Raw genomic sequence first — 14,614 nt, forward strand, 5'->3', positions numbered from 1 at the left:
CTTAGCCTGAAACTTCCCCGATTGTGTTAAAATTCATTTGTAATAGCCCAGACTGCTAATTCTACAAGCAGAACGAGGCGTATGATTTAGTGTTTGCTGTCTGAGGGCTGGATGCCACGCTGGTCGGACACCACTGCGCTCAAACAACAGATGGGCTAAAGGGAATGAAATGAAAAGGAGCACTTAACTGAAAGAGAGGGGGGGCAGAAGCTGGCATGGTAACGATGAAAGATGGGGAGGGAAATGAGGCACTGGTGTTTACTATGTTTAACAAAAACTGTTAGAGCAAAGGCTCTGTAAAAATATACCTGAAGCTAAATGAAAAGCGGATATAACACTTTTCTGAAACAGGGGATTAAATTTATTCCTATTATTTGGTTTCATTTATATTGGTCATGTCATGACATTTTCTGCAAACATTTAAGACAAATGTTGTTTTAAACCACAATCTGTTGGAACTCAAGCGAGAAACCTGTGCCCACTTTACTTAAATCTCCAGGAAATGTAATCCGTGGAGAATGACCTGCCAGTCATATTTGAGCACACACAGTTTTATTCACAGCGATGTAGAAACCACAAACATTTATGCGAGGAGACAGGTTTTAGTGCAGTTTCTCTACATACAGTGCGCAAGAACCAGCCCAGTGTATCTGGGAAGCACGACAAAACTGCAAGTCAGCCGCACAGTTAGTTAATGGGTCTGACTTAATCAAATAAATTAATAAATATAATCACAAAAGTGTTAACTGCATAAATGATAATTTATTTTAATGCTGGATACTGGAAAGAGAGATTTAATTTTCACTATAATTTTTTTTTTTTAAAGCTACATTTTGTTTGGTACTTTCTTCTTTAGCTTAGGTTTAAATTTGCCAAATCAAATATGACTCACTCTAAATGTGACCACAGTGAGGCTTCACAGTTGTTATACTGTATACACAGTAAAGACTAACCTTCTTCTGGCTGGTCTGATCTGTTTCCCATGGCTGAGCTGGCTGCTCAGTGGATGCCACTTTAACCACTTCCTGTTTCTTATTGATCCTGTTCCTCCAGTCCTCCTCACCACTCTTCTTCAGCAGTGCCACTCTGACATAAGACAAGAGATAATCTTTTAACAGGCAAAAATTAGGCTTTTAATTAATATCCTATACTTATTTTTAAAAAAAATCTGTGTTCTGTCATTGGACAGTGCCTTGTAAAATTCTTAGGGCCAAAGTCCAGAAGCCAATGGGTAACCTCCACGTTTACGATGGCTAAATCCATATATGTGTACAAAATGACAATATAAAAATACATGGAAATAAAAATATTGAGATAATGGTGCTTTTCAAATTTATATATAAATATGTTTTACATATTTGTGCTTTTAGTTCAAATCATAGGAAAGAAATCCTTTCAAGGGAGAAAATCCAGACCAGAGACCTTTTGCTGCAAACACAACTATCACAGTTTTTCTCGATTGCTTAAAAACTATAACCAATCTTGTGAACCCAAATTTCAAATTTTAATGCCACTTTCCAAGAAGCACACCCATTTCCCTGAACTATAAACACGATGCCCCTGCTTTACCACATGAGTCAGATGTGGTGAACTGTAAAACTACACACAAATCCCTACATTTGTCAGTGCTTACACCATGTGGTCACTTAGAAAGCACTAGCAGTCAATTAACTCACATCAGCACAGCTTTAGCTCAAATAGCACATAGTTAACGAAGTGGAAACACTATGAGTCAAAATGTATCACACACCAATCAGAAACTTTAATGGATAAACAAAAGGGCCCAAGTCAGCTCATTCAGGTTTGAAACAATGGATCCAAAGACATGCAAAGGAAGAGGTCCAGGAGCAGTAGGAGAAGGTGGTCTAGGACACCAGGGAGGAGGAGGTGGAGAAGGTGGAGGAACATAATTGGTTATTGGGCTATTGTAAATGTCCCTGGTAAGCGTGGAAGGAATGTCACTATGTGCGCAGCTATCAGCCAACGAGGGATACTCCACCGCCATCTGATTCTAGGACCCTATAACACTATGCTTCTCCTTGCTTTTCTTGATGGTCTGAGACAACATATGTTTCAGCGGGACTGCAGGTAACCAGCACAGCCAGAGCAGCCTCACTACGTTGTTGTTTGGGATAACGTCAGCTTCCATCACGCTGCTATGGTTCATGACTGGTTTACCAATAACCCAAGGTTTTCTAACATCTTTCTGCCTGCATACTCTCCCTTTCTAAACCTGATAGAGGAGGTATTTTCGGCAAGGCAGTGGAAGGTGTACAACACCTTATGTCCTCCTCCAGGCCGTGAAAGACGCCTGCCTAGACATATCAGTAGATGCATGCCAGGGGTGGATCAGGCATGCAAGAGGATTTTACCCCCGCTGCCTAGCTAGGGCCAATATAGCTTGTTATGTCAATGAGATTCTCTGGCCTGACTCAAACCAAAGACAGGATGCTGAGGTGGAATAATGTTTTTGGTGTGTATTGTACTGGATGGTACATGAATAAAAATGTCCCACTGTATGTACATTGGTTGCGTCTTTTGTGTTCATCATGTGAAAAGGTTTTTGAGGGGAAGAACCACAAGCAACATAACTTGCCAGTTTTGGGAATACTGTTTTACATTTATTGCACCAATGTGTACGACTATGTTGTCGTGCATGTGTTTTTGAGGCCGTGTGTGTGATGTCTGTAGTCAAAGTTTGGTTTTTCAGCAAGAGCAAATGGTTTTGAGTATAGAGCTTCATTTTGACCTGACAATACGATGTTTGGGAAATTGGGTGAGAAGTTATGGATTTGTGTTTACTGTTTTGAAAATACAAGGCATAGTTTCAAGAAATGTGTTTAAGCAATCGAGAAAAACTGTAACAAAGGCCTCCAAAGACTGCATGAGGAGCCCTGATAACGAATGGCTGAGGGGTAAAGGAAAGTATGTCATAATCTCCTCTCCTTGTCTGGACAGGGCAGAAATGAGGGCATTAGGAGGAATGTGCAAACTCTCAGGGGACTCTAACAGTCCACTCAGCTCTCTGCCAGCTGTGAAACACAGTGATGCTAATAATGAATCTCTCCCACCTCCATGGATGTGAAAGAGTTAAACAAACCTATATACGGCAGTGAAGGACACACAGTCTTATCAGGTGCAACACTACAATGTTAGCAAGCTTTGGCTTTTTTGACTCAGCCAGCAGAAAAGAATCAAAATCTGATCTTTGCTGGCATTTAATTTTACACCTTGTAAAGAGCCGAACTCTGATTGGATCCAGAACTTGTGAATCCACTTTGTAGCCTAGCCAGTGTTGCTAGGCTACAAGCTTTAAAGAATTATTTTCTTTGTGAATTTTCATTCACCTAAAGGATCCCAGTCACGGTCATGCGTGCCATTGTTTGTATTCCATGTTTGGCAGCAAAGCCTTTGAAGGTATTTATATTCAGAAAAAAATTAGTTTCAGGTCTTTTGGTTACACTGCACTTATTTAATTTATGTGAAAAAATGGTTTTGTATGGTTACTGAACCAATTTCACTAGACATAATGAGGCATAACAATAAACACGGCAGCAATAGACTTCGCATTTTATACCAGATATTGTTTCTCAAACCTGAGCATGTTTTTTATCTCCAAAACAGCTGCCCAAATAAGCGCTCTGAGGGATTACCACCATAGAGTTTTGTCGTTATGAGGAGCAGCACCTTCCAGAGACCACAAATCGTAATTTTGGAATTGAGTACTAATTTGCTTTTGGGTGTTGTTTTGGACATTTTAATCATATCCTCTACATCTTTTTTCCCCCTCTGCTTTTACATCTACAACAAATAAATAAATCTATAAGTAAATCTGCACTAGATGAAACCTTCAGCTGTCACTCACCTCTCCTTTATGGACATCTGTTTGCTGGACATGCCGTCAGACAGCTGGTCTCTGGACTCTGTGGGGGACAGCAGGTCCCCAGAATGATCACTGTGTCTGCCCAAGTCCTCGATGTGTTCCAGGGTCAGGGACTGGGACTTGATGAGCGCCTGGGGCAAGGACTGAGGTTTGGGGGGGGTCTGAGGAGGCACCTGGGGTTTGAGCTGAGGCTGCGGTGCTGTCTGCTGGTAAGGCTTAGGGAGAGGTTGGACGAATCCCTGAGGTTTGGGCTGGGTTTGTGGCGAGTGATTGAAAGGCTTGGGATATGTTGGTGGGGCCTGGGAGTACGGCTGGGGCTCGATGTATGACGGAGGTTTGGGTTGGTTTGGAGGAGACTGCTGTGTGAAAGGTTTAGGGAGGGTCTGGGGAGGCTGAATGACGGTCTTCTGCTGCTGTTGGCTGCTTGAAACGTGAGACACAGTCCTGGATGACACTTTAGCTATCAGTGGCCTCAGTGACGCGTGATGATCCGGCACATCTGGGAGAAAAATAGAATGCAATAGTGTATATTAACTAGGGATGGGTATCGTTTAGGTTTTATCCGATACCGGTGCCAAATCGGTACTTTTGAAACGGTGCCGGTGCTTAAACGGTGCTCGAACCGGTGCTTAAAGAACGGAGAACACAAAATTGGTCCAAAAACCTCTCATGTTCAGCTGTTTTTTTTTGTAAAAAGATAACAATGTGTGCCTTTTCTGCAGCTATGTGGCATATATGGCATCACTCTTGGCTGGAAGCAGTGCTTAAACAATGGAAAAAACACAAACTTTGTCCAAAACCTCTCATGTTTAGCTGTTTCCCACTTTTTCTTTGGTCATTTTAGCCTTTTTGTCCAGGGTGAAGGGAGCATCTGCCATCAAACAAGAGGACAGCCGCATGTAGCTATGATGATGTTTGCTAGTTCACCTTACATGCATTAATGTAATAACGTGGTTAGCGTACGCAACGTAAATTACACACGAACAACATGAAGCTACTCATGCAGAGAAGAACGGCTGCTGCTGCTGCCATCATCATCCTCATCATTTCTGCTACACTGGCAGAGCTAGGGGCCAGGACTCTATTCTTCGGGTTTTTGGGGGATGTTGCTCCGGGTCCGATAACTGGCAACCCACCCGACGTGCACGGTGTGAGGTCTCGCAGCAAGCTATCAAATACTAGCAAGCTATCTGGGCTTTAAAAAAAAACGCTATGCGTGGCCAGCTGTTTAATCGGATTCTTGGTGTTACCTCCTTTGACAGTATCACAGTATCAGCTTAAAGCACTTGTTGCAGGCAGCTGAGTTTGCATATTTTGCTATGAAGTACAGCCAGAATTTTGACCGCTTGGCCTTGGGCATTTTTAATCTGTGGCTCTGCTCTAACAGAACGTACGTACCTGGCCCCGCCTACTATCCTCGGAAACGTAAAATGATTGGCTAAAAGTGTATCACAGCTCAGGAAAAAAAAGCACCGAAATAAAGCACCGAAATGTGCGCTGCTTTTCGGTCTGGTTACTACCGTTTATGTCAGAACCGGTGCCATGATGGCACCGGACACCGGTACCCATCCCTAATATTAACTGATCAAAATTACAGATATTTACATAAAAGATTATGTGCCACAGGCCTTCCATCAAAACCTGTTGAAAAAATATTAAAAAGATAACTTTTCCAGATGTGAAAATATGGAAAATATGTCCCACTGTGATTACACTTGTTTAAAATCTGAGAGGATATGATACCTCTGGAAATTCCTCAGATGAGCTTGCTGTGAGATGACACTGTTTACCACTTCATCCCTGTCCGTGCAAACAATTTTTGGTTTTACAATAAATGGCATGCAAATTTTTTTATACTTTATATATACAATGGTTACCATTTAGAAGTTTTTAGTAACTCTTTTCAACAGAAAATTGCTGAGTGGGAGTGAACATGGATCTGTTTGGGAACTGGGTAAAATTCAAATCTTTTCAACAGCCTGAAATACAACATTACACCTTTCATCTTTTCAGACTTCTACGTTCTCAGATTTCTTTTTCCAACCAAAGGCAAGAATTAAAGCATTTCTATGTTCAACTTTTATATACAGTCTATATCTTGAACTAAGACTTTTCAAACTACATCTGGTTCAGCAGTATTTTCAATAGTCCCACCTTAATTGGTGTTAATGCGGTGAAACAGTGTAGATGTTAGCAGTGTTTTGAAGTAAAAACATATTAGCATGGATGCAGGAGCCCTAAAAGGTAAAACTAAATTAAACTAACAGAAAAGTCAAAGTCAACTTTTAAAACGCACTGTGTGGGTGTAGCATTAGTTTAAAGGCTCTTTAAAATCTACCTTTCACTTTTTGTTTGTTGGCTGATGAATTTAGGGAAGCTCCATCTGATATTTTAGCGCTGGGTTTATTGGAAATGACCACATTGTTCTTTTCACTGAACTGATTATAATTTTGTTTGTCTCTTATAAATTTGAATATATCAAAACGTTCCTGAAGCATTTTTTTGAAAGAACCCTTTTTTGCAAACAATCACAGTGTAAATACTCCGATAATTATCTGGAAATGGATTCATGTGTTACTAAACATGAAGATGAGGTTACCATATATCTGTTTGTGCACCAACTCCGTGAAATGCATGCATGCACACAGGGAAACGATTTTGTCGGATTTAAGTTCGAGTCACATAGTTGCAGACGTTAGAAGACACGTTCACCTCAATATTTTGAGCAAAAACATTTTTCCCACCAATGAAAAATGCTTTTGTTAACTTGTTACTCTGCAAGTTATATGTAAGAAGAAGAAGCTTTGAGCAACTTTTTGAATATGTTTTGTTGCTAGTGTGCTATCTTATCTTTCTGCCTGCCTGTGTTTTCACCCTCAGAAACATATCTGAGATGCACACGAATATCCTCTGAATCACCTGAAAGCACAGATATACTTGACATACTTTAAAGTGTGCACAAAGTTTTGAACATGGGTATCTGAGCTATTAAAAGAAACGTAATTATTAATGTGAGCAGGTGACAAATGGCCCTTTGGGCAAACAAAAACAGAAAAGCCTGATATGACACTGTTAGTTCATTACACTCTCTGGAGCGAGGCAAAGTTAGGAGGGCAGCAAAGTAAATCTATATGTATGTTGACTCAGCAGGGATAGCAGGAATAATATTACACTGGAAATATTTTTGAAAGCAGCACAGAATACCAGAGAGCCTCGCTGCATTACAGTGCAGTTTTCTGTTTCTTTTAAAAAATGTCCACTATACTGATACAGAAAATAAAAATGCTGCATAGAAAGTAAAGTGTGAGATGATCAGGATTTCCTGCAGGGAGGAATCCCAGACTATCCCCACTTAATGTGTATTAAATATACTGTGGAGATACCTCACAGTATGGTGAAAAACTCTGGCCACAGTCAGAAGGACAACTACACAGTAGGCTTAACATGTGTCTTATTAAGGCTTTTAGGCATGTTGTGGTATTTCCGCAGTGAATCATGATAAGCTCGTATAAAGGATCTTACTATAGTGAAGATTTACTCATGCAGAAGTAAATAAGGCTATAGCCTGCAGACAAGCCTTCCATTGTGTCCCTCTTGTCCTCTACCTGCTTTATTTAAGTGTCCAACAATTGCTCTGCACTCTCTCAATGAGGGCTTTCATCTCTGCATGTACTGTTTGTGTGCATGCATGGGAAAGGACCACCCCTGGACACTCTGTGCATTAGTACATAAAAACAGGTCAGGCCTATTTTACTGTAGCATGTGCACAGCTAAGCCACAGGCGTAATGTGGTGCAAAAGGGATGACAGCCCCTGTAGAGGCCACAGCAGTGAGGAGAGACAGTTCTATATAAAAATCTTAGCTGATCAACAGCATGTTAGGAAAGGGCTTCCTCTTTCCAGACAAAGAAGCCACGAGGTAAATTCATGGAAAAATATGCTAATTAGATGCAGTCTCAGACGCCTCTCCCTCTCTCTTTCTGTATCAGCCAAATCAAACACCCCCAGCTGGGACAAGTGTGTGTGCAGCCGGCAAAAACCAATCATGCGTGGGAGCATGCTGCATGAGACAATGAGGATAATGAGAGCAGCCCCTTCCCCAGACATTTCTCCTTCTGTCTTTTTGTCATTTCCATTTTGTCTTTTCTTTTTGCCCCTTCTATTTTTATATCTTTGTCCATCCTTCTCTCAATCCCCCCACCCCCTGCCCCCACCCACCCACCCATCACCCCAATTATCTCCATCTCTTTATGTTATAATCAACAGAGAAGCTTCCTACCTGAGACCGGGCCACTGCCTCTCTCCTGCTCATGTGTGGAGGAACTGTGCGCTGCTGCAGCCTCCCTCAGGTAGCCTCCTTTTCCTCGTCCTCCTCCCTCTGCTCTGTCTCTGTTCTCGTGGGAGTCTCCGTCTGCGGCTCTCCAGCTGGGCAGAGACTCTGACTCGCCCCCCCACAAAGAGGGCTCGGCAAAGTGCTGAAGCCGGGGATGCTGCTGCCTGTCGTCTCTGTCCCTGTCGGGGGAGTGCCGCTTACCCTTAATGCTTCTGCCTTGGCCGGCTTCTCTGGCTCCTCCCTGCTGTCTTTGCCTCACCTCCTCCTCTTTCGGTGCTCTCCGGCTCTCCTCCTCCTGCCTGTGATCAGTTGAGGAGGTGGGAGCAGGAGGGGCCCCAAATTTCTCCTGGCTCTCAGGGAAGGGATGAGGGGAGGAGTTGAGCTCAGACTCTGGGTGGCCTGGGTCCCCACTCTGGGTCATGGAGAAGTACTTCGGCGCCCTCTCCTGGTGAATGCTGTTGCTACTGGAAGCCTGTTGTTGGGCAGGGATGTAGGTGACGGCAGTGGACTTCTCTAAACGGAGACCATCATCATCACCGGCAATGCTGCCTGACGCCTTGGTTACCATGGCGATGGAGGCCTGGGAGGTGACAGCTGCCACCGATCGAACCAGGGAGGCTGACAGGGGCTCCAGTTTGATCTCGCCGCTATTTTTCAGCTGCAAGAACAGCAGGAGTCGTGTGAGAAAGTCGGGACACAAAAGACAGAACAACAGAAGAGGTGAAGGGATCGATATGAAGGGCGGAGGACGTGAATACAATTAAAGCAGACAAATTAGAACTCAATGGAGGGAGAGGTTGCAGAACGTAGGCCTATGTGGATGTGATGGTGAACAGACAGACGACGGGATGGCAAAGAGGCCAAAAGGTAGGGAAGAAACATGTGGACTGTTGAGAGGAAGGAAAGCAGCAATCACAGCACAACTGAAGCCACAGCAGTAGCTGTCATTCACACAATTACCTGATAATATACATCTTAGCCACGTCGTCATACTTAAACACAGCTCAGTAATTTCCTTTTAATTAGGTTCATACTTCCATTTTTGTTAACCAGTGTGGCATCATGGAGTGATCAGTGCAGTGTAGGGTCTTTACCTCACAATTTAAAGCACCTCAACCATTGTTGTGATTTGGAGTTGTATAAATAAAATTGAATTGAATTAAAATGCACCTGAAATTCTTGAGCAACAAGAAGTTAATGAATACAGACACCCTAATACTTTAAAGTACTGGAGCATGATGAGCTAAAAAATAAAGCTGGATTTAAAATTTGACACTTGATTTGAATCTTTCAAACAAGAGTCCGTCAAAGGATTAGTTAGAAACACACACTGTATATAAAAGACAGCCAACCGCAAGTACACACTTTCCCGATGACTTCCTGACACAACAGCCAAGAGTTTTTGTCTCCTGCTGGGAACAACCTGAGGCTCTTTCACTTGTTAGGCCAAAGTGTAAAGCACTACACTATGCAGTTTATCTTTAATATGTCATCTGTGGTTAGGAATTAAACTTTAAAAGCCAGAAAAGTGCATCAAAGCTGTATTGATGTTATCTCCTACATTGTGTAGTTTATGTCTCTTCCTCAAGGTGCTCCAGCACAGGTAGCTTATACATTTACGGAAATAACCAGTCATCAATAACATGCTAAAGCTCCACACCACTACAACACACTGATTTTGTTTGCAATTCAAGGTCTCACCAAATTTTGTACACATTCAGTATCACATCTATCCACATACTAAATCCACAGGTAAGCATTTCTTTTGCAACAGAAGTTACTTCAGGACTAAACAAACTAAAGAGCTGTATTTGCTTGCATTTGAATATCCCATGCTTGTTATGCAGGGAACAAGCATGTCCCAGAAGCAGCAACCATTAAAAAACATAGCCACAGATAACAAAAAAACTCAACCGGAACTTTTAATTACATGCTGTTTTGCAAAGAGTACACACATCTAACATTGAGGCAAAATAAAATTCATTTTTAACCGACACCAAAAGCCACTAGACACAAACACTGGCTTCTAGCAGGACCTGATCAGATCAGTCCTGGCAGGATTTTTCAATGCAACCAATCATAAGCTCCACAAATGCAGCAGGGGTCTTACATGTTCCTCCTGACTGGTCTCTAAGTCACCATTGCACACCGCAGAGGTTACTGCCAGCTCATCTTCCTGTGTGGAAACCAGGTATTGACTATGACTCACTGCTGAGAACATGGTGGAGATAAAGTCGACCTTTTATAAAATATCTCAGCGTGATGTCAGGTTATCTTTGTCAGAGGATGCCGGGGAGGAACGTTTTCATTTTTCACCCTTACTAATATATACAGTATTATAAAATTCAGGGTAGCTCTGGAAACAACAACATTAATGTGATAAATGAAAATTGTGTCAGGCCTCCCATTTGTGGACTTCTAGTCATTTGTGACATATGGAGGCTAGTAAAGTTTAAAAAAACACAAGTGCAAAATAAACTCTGTGACCTTTTTTGTGCTATGTAAAAGTCATCCCTCTGCACAGAGAACCACGTCAGCTGTCGCTAAAGCACTGAGGCAAACTGTTCGTGGTGCTCACTGCAGTCACTGGAAGTAACCTAAAAGTAAAATGTTTGCAGGTTTTTCACAAATCTTACAGCAAAGAAACTCTAGATGATCTATTGTTCATTCTAATTAAATTACACTTTTGTCTGCACATCAGAAAATTGTTAACCTCCTGCAGAAATTTGCTTTTACTCTAGAGCTTTTGTGATAAACAAGAATATCATTCAATTCATTTTATCACTACTTACACAATTTCATTGTTGTTAGTTGTAATTGTTCCCTTTGTTTGTTTTCAGCCAATTTTCTCTGCTTTCTTTGCACTTTTTGTTGAGCATTGCAGTCTTTCATGTTATTTCTTTCAGTCTCTTTTCTATATACTTCTACCAATTTTTGTGCCTTATTTTATGTCTAATCCCACGTCAGTTTTGAATAAAACAAATCTAATTATAACATATGTATTGCACAGAGCTTTGCTCATATATGTTAGAAGAAAAGTAGAAGAAGTAGTAGTGGTCGTTAGGGATCTTTGTATATTGACATTGCAAAAGGTGAAATTATTGTACCTTCTTCACCTCTCCCTGGGTGATAGGTTGAGTCTGAAAACGAGCATTAGCTCTGCGCTGGCGGGTGTCCCCTCGAGTCCCCTCACCAGTCTTGCCTGTAGAATGGGCGAGGCGGTTGAACAGGGCCATTTTCTCAGACAAACTGAGCGTGGAAAGGTCTGGCTCCTCTGGGACACCTTCCTGGCCATTTACCTCCACCTCTGCAGTGGAAGCCTGAGCTGGTTTCTGGTGCTCCTGGCTTTCCTTGTCCTGCTCCTGGACTGTTGAGCCTGGCTGAGAGGAACCCTGAATGCTGGGGTAGAGACAAAGGGATGTCAGTGACTGATTTAAAAAAATAAATAAATGTTTACTTTAACCTGGGACATTTTTATACTACAGTGATATCTGCCTTTGACTTGGATTAAATGGAAAATTGTGCCACTGAAAGCACACAAAAATATTTCTTTGAGTTAATAGAGTAATAATTGTTAAAAAAAAAAAAAACAACAACAACAAAACATTATTATAGAGTTTCAAATTTGCTTTTTGATACTTTAACCACCTGCAGAGCAGCATCCTTAAAGTCTGCTTTTTATATACTTTATAAGTTTACCTGATGAGTAAATGGCTGTGGCAGCTGTGTCAGATTACAGTCACAGCAACAGAGGCATAAGCAGATCAGCCCACAGATGACTGATAATCATATAATGCAGCTGAATGTTTGCAGTAGTGTGCTGAGTTAAACCTGGCCTGGTAAACAAACTGCAAGACACGTGAGCTCACGCTTTAACCTTTCTGGTGATATGCAACCTTTTCCTTCACCGAGGTTTGTGACCTGCATGTGAAAATCACTGCAAGAAGCAGTGATGCTTGGAAACTGAATGTTTAAAGTTCTGAATGAGTTATTGTGTAAGCAGTGTCTTCTATCTCGTATAAGGTGCACACAGCAAAGAAGCAGGACATGAGGGGGGCAGAAATAACAAGGTAAGGTGAGCTGGATGAGCACATCAGCACTGCAACCAGGAGAGGGAGACGGAGATTTATTAACCGCAAACAACATGGCAAATTAAATAGGAAAGGGTAGTTAGAAACTAGGTGTGGTTGTGGGTTTTAGCTTTATTTAGAGCACAAACATCATGCAGATCTCTCCAATTCATATGTGTGGATGTCATTCAATGGAGGGATTTGCTTGAAGCAAATGTAAGGGTTGTTCATGTGCAGCTTTTCAGGCTATCTTTTTGCTCTCTTTTGTTCTTTATTCTTGTTTACTTCTTGGACTGAAGTCGACCTGCTCCTCCTAACCTAATTTGGGACTTATCCAGAAAAGCTCAATAGCACGTTTTATTGCCATTTTTCTCTTAATGTCTTATTAAAGACAATTTGTATTTTACTACCTGCGTCTGACTTTTCCTGCTTTTGGACTGTTTTATGAACGAACGCACCCAAAAGAACCCCCAATATATCAGTAAATTCTTGGATAACATAAATTATTCCAGTTTATAAATTACCCCAATTCTCTAAGTGCATTATTAAAGAGTATTTTTTATTATTATTTTTAATCAAGCATAATGGCTAGATGCCTTCAGTGCTAAATATAATTTTTTACTATACATTGTAACGCACCCTCTTCTCTATAAAATTCATAAATTTATTTTTATGCTGGAAAACATCCCATTTCTCCCTTATGTTGATGCTGCTGCCCTGCGTTACCATCTTCTGTTTCAACCCATCCACCACCCCAGCATCCACCCTTTTGGGTCCAGGGAGATATTTTACACATCACCAGTCTTTATATACTTGTCTGAGCAGAGTTGTTTGACTAAGTACATTAATATCACACGTACACTCAGGAAAACATCAGAGCCCACCTGATGCTAGTCACACTGGTGCTGCCTACTCTGGATCCGGACACATTATCTAGATTACTGTGGAAAACCGGAGGTTGTGAAGATGTGGCAGGATCACTTAAAGTGGAGAAAAGGACATATATATATATATACAGAAAAAAACAGTGAAATTAAGGTGATGGAAGGCAGAAATAGAAGTGTCTTCAGATGTGTCAAAGAGAAAGGAAGAAAAAGACAAGAGAGGCACAGAAAATTACAGATAGGAGCAGAGAAATGACTTTTAAAAATGAAGGGAAGGAGTAAAGGAAAAGAAAAGCTTCAAAATGCCCATCTACCTTGAAGCATTGACCACCTCCTTGTTGGTGACAGGCTGTGTGTGTGAGCGGTCCTGAACTCTTCTCAGACGTCTTTCTACAGCCGCATTTCGTGAGCGTGGTTTGGGAACACCACCCTCCAATGTTCTTTCAAGTTCCTGTATCAAAACAAAACGTATACCTGTTTCAACCTCCGTGTATACTCAGATAACTCACCAAAGGTGATCTAAGCCAAATTTCAGCTTTTGAAACTATGATTTTAAAACGGTTTAACAGCATTAATCCTGTGTTATGAATAATTTACCCTGAAGAGAGACCTCTTTGCAGCCACACTCATCTTAGCTCTCTCATCCAGTTTTTCTTCATCTGCTTTTAAAAAGGAAGAATTATGTTATATGCATAATTATATATTGCAAAAGCTGTGAAAATTTCCTTAAACAGTTTTTAAACTAAATACATTTTCTCTGATAGACTGTACTCGCCTTCAGCATCCTGTAGTTGTGAAGGGCTCAGACGAGACCTGTAGAAGACATAAAAATACATCATTCCTCTGAATTTATACCATATTTCATTTAATCTTTTGACCACGGGACCATAACCTTATGGCCGGTGCAGAGTCATGCTCTTTCATGCCATTCTGTGTTTTTTCCTTTATCAATGGACTTGTTATAAGGAGTTCCTAGTACAGAAACCTCCTCTTGTACCTATCAGACTCCAAACGCTCTGCAGATGTGATGGGCTGGGTCCTAAACCTCTCCGACATTCGACTGTCTCCTGGAGTGATGTAGCGCCGAGGTCTGCGAACACCCCTGTCCCGATCACTGCTGCTAGACGGATCTACTTCCACAGCTGAGAGATCTACTTTAGTAGTCTCACTTTGGAGGAATGGATGAATTTGGAAAGTGTGACGAAGACAACAAAAAGGAAAAGTACACTTAAACAAATAATAAAGATAGTTGGTCTTGTTTTTTTAATTTAACATATTACCTTCAGACGCACTTGGGTTAAAAAAATAAAATAAAAGCAGACACACAGACCTAACTGCAACACAAATATAAAGGTCAGTTACTTGATGGTAACATGCAGCTGTGACCCAACTGTCAAAACAGTTTGCAGAAATGTAATGAAACACAACAGTATTTCACACCTTCC

The 14,614-nt window shown here is 41.4% G+C and overlaps 1 protein-coding gene across 6 annotated transcripts in view; it reads right to left on the reverse strand.

Moving 5' to 3' along the window:
• svilb (supervillin b) overlaps positions 1–14,614 on the reverse strand; it is a 51,848-nt gene that overhangs the window by 19,439 nt on the left and 17,795 nt on the right. For 3 of the 6 annotated variants that reach the window (XM_082512690.1, XM_082512689.1, XM_082512692.1), the window contains 10 exons: positions 14,167–14,337; positions 13,945–13,982; positions 13,767–13,828; positions 13,484–13,620; positions 13,170–13,265; positions 11,323–11,614; positions 10,326–10,391; positions 8,162–8,873; positions 3,866–4,382; positions 954–1,086 (listed from right to left, as the gene is read on the reverse strand). In XM_082512690.1, coding sequence (XP_082368816.1) covers positions 954–1,086; positions 3,866–4,382; positions 8,162–8,873; positions 10,326–10,391; positions 11,323–11,614; positions 13,170–13,265; positions 13,484–13,620; positions 13,767–13,828; positions 13,945–13,982; positions 14,167–14,337 — 2,224 coding nt within the window. The remainder of the gene's footprint in view (positions 1–953; positions 1,087–3,865; positions 4,383–8,161; positions 8,874–10,325; positions 10,392–11,322; positions 11,615–13,169; positions 13,266–13,483; positions 13,621–13,766; positions 13,829–13,944; positions 13,983–14,166; positions 14,338–14,614) is intronic. The other 3 variants (XM_082512691.1, XM_082512694.1, XM_082512693.1) reach the window with 2 other exon arrangements.

The sequence above is a fragment of the Aulonocara stuartgranti genome (assembly GCF_965226115.1).
Source record: "Aulonocara stuartgranti genome assembly, chromosome: 18".
Classification (NCBI taxonomy): domain Eukaryota; kingdom Metazoa; phylum Chordata; class Actinopteri; order Cichliformes; family Cichlidae; genus Aulonocara; species Aulonocara stuartgranti.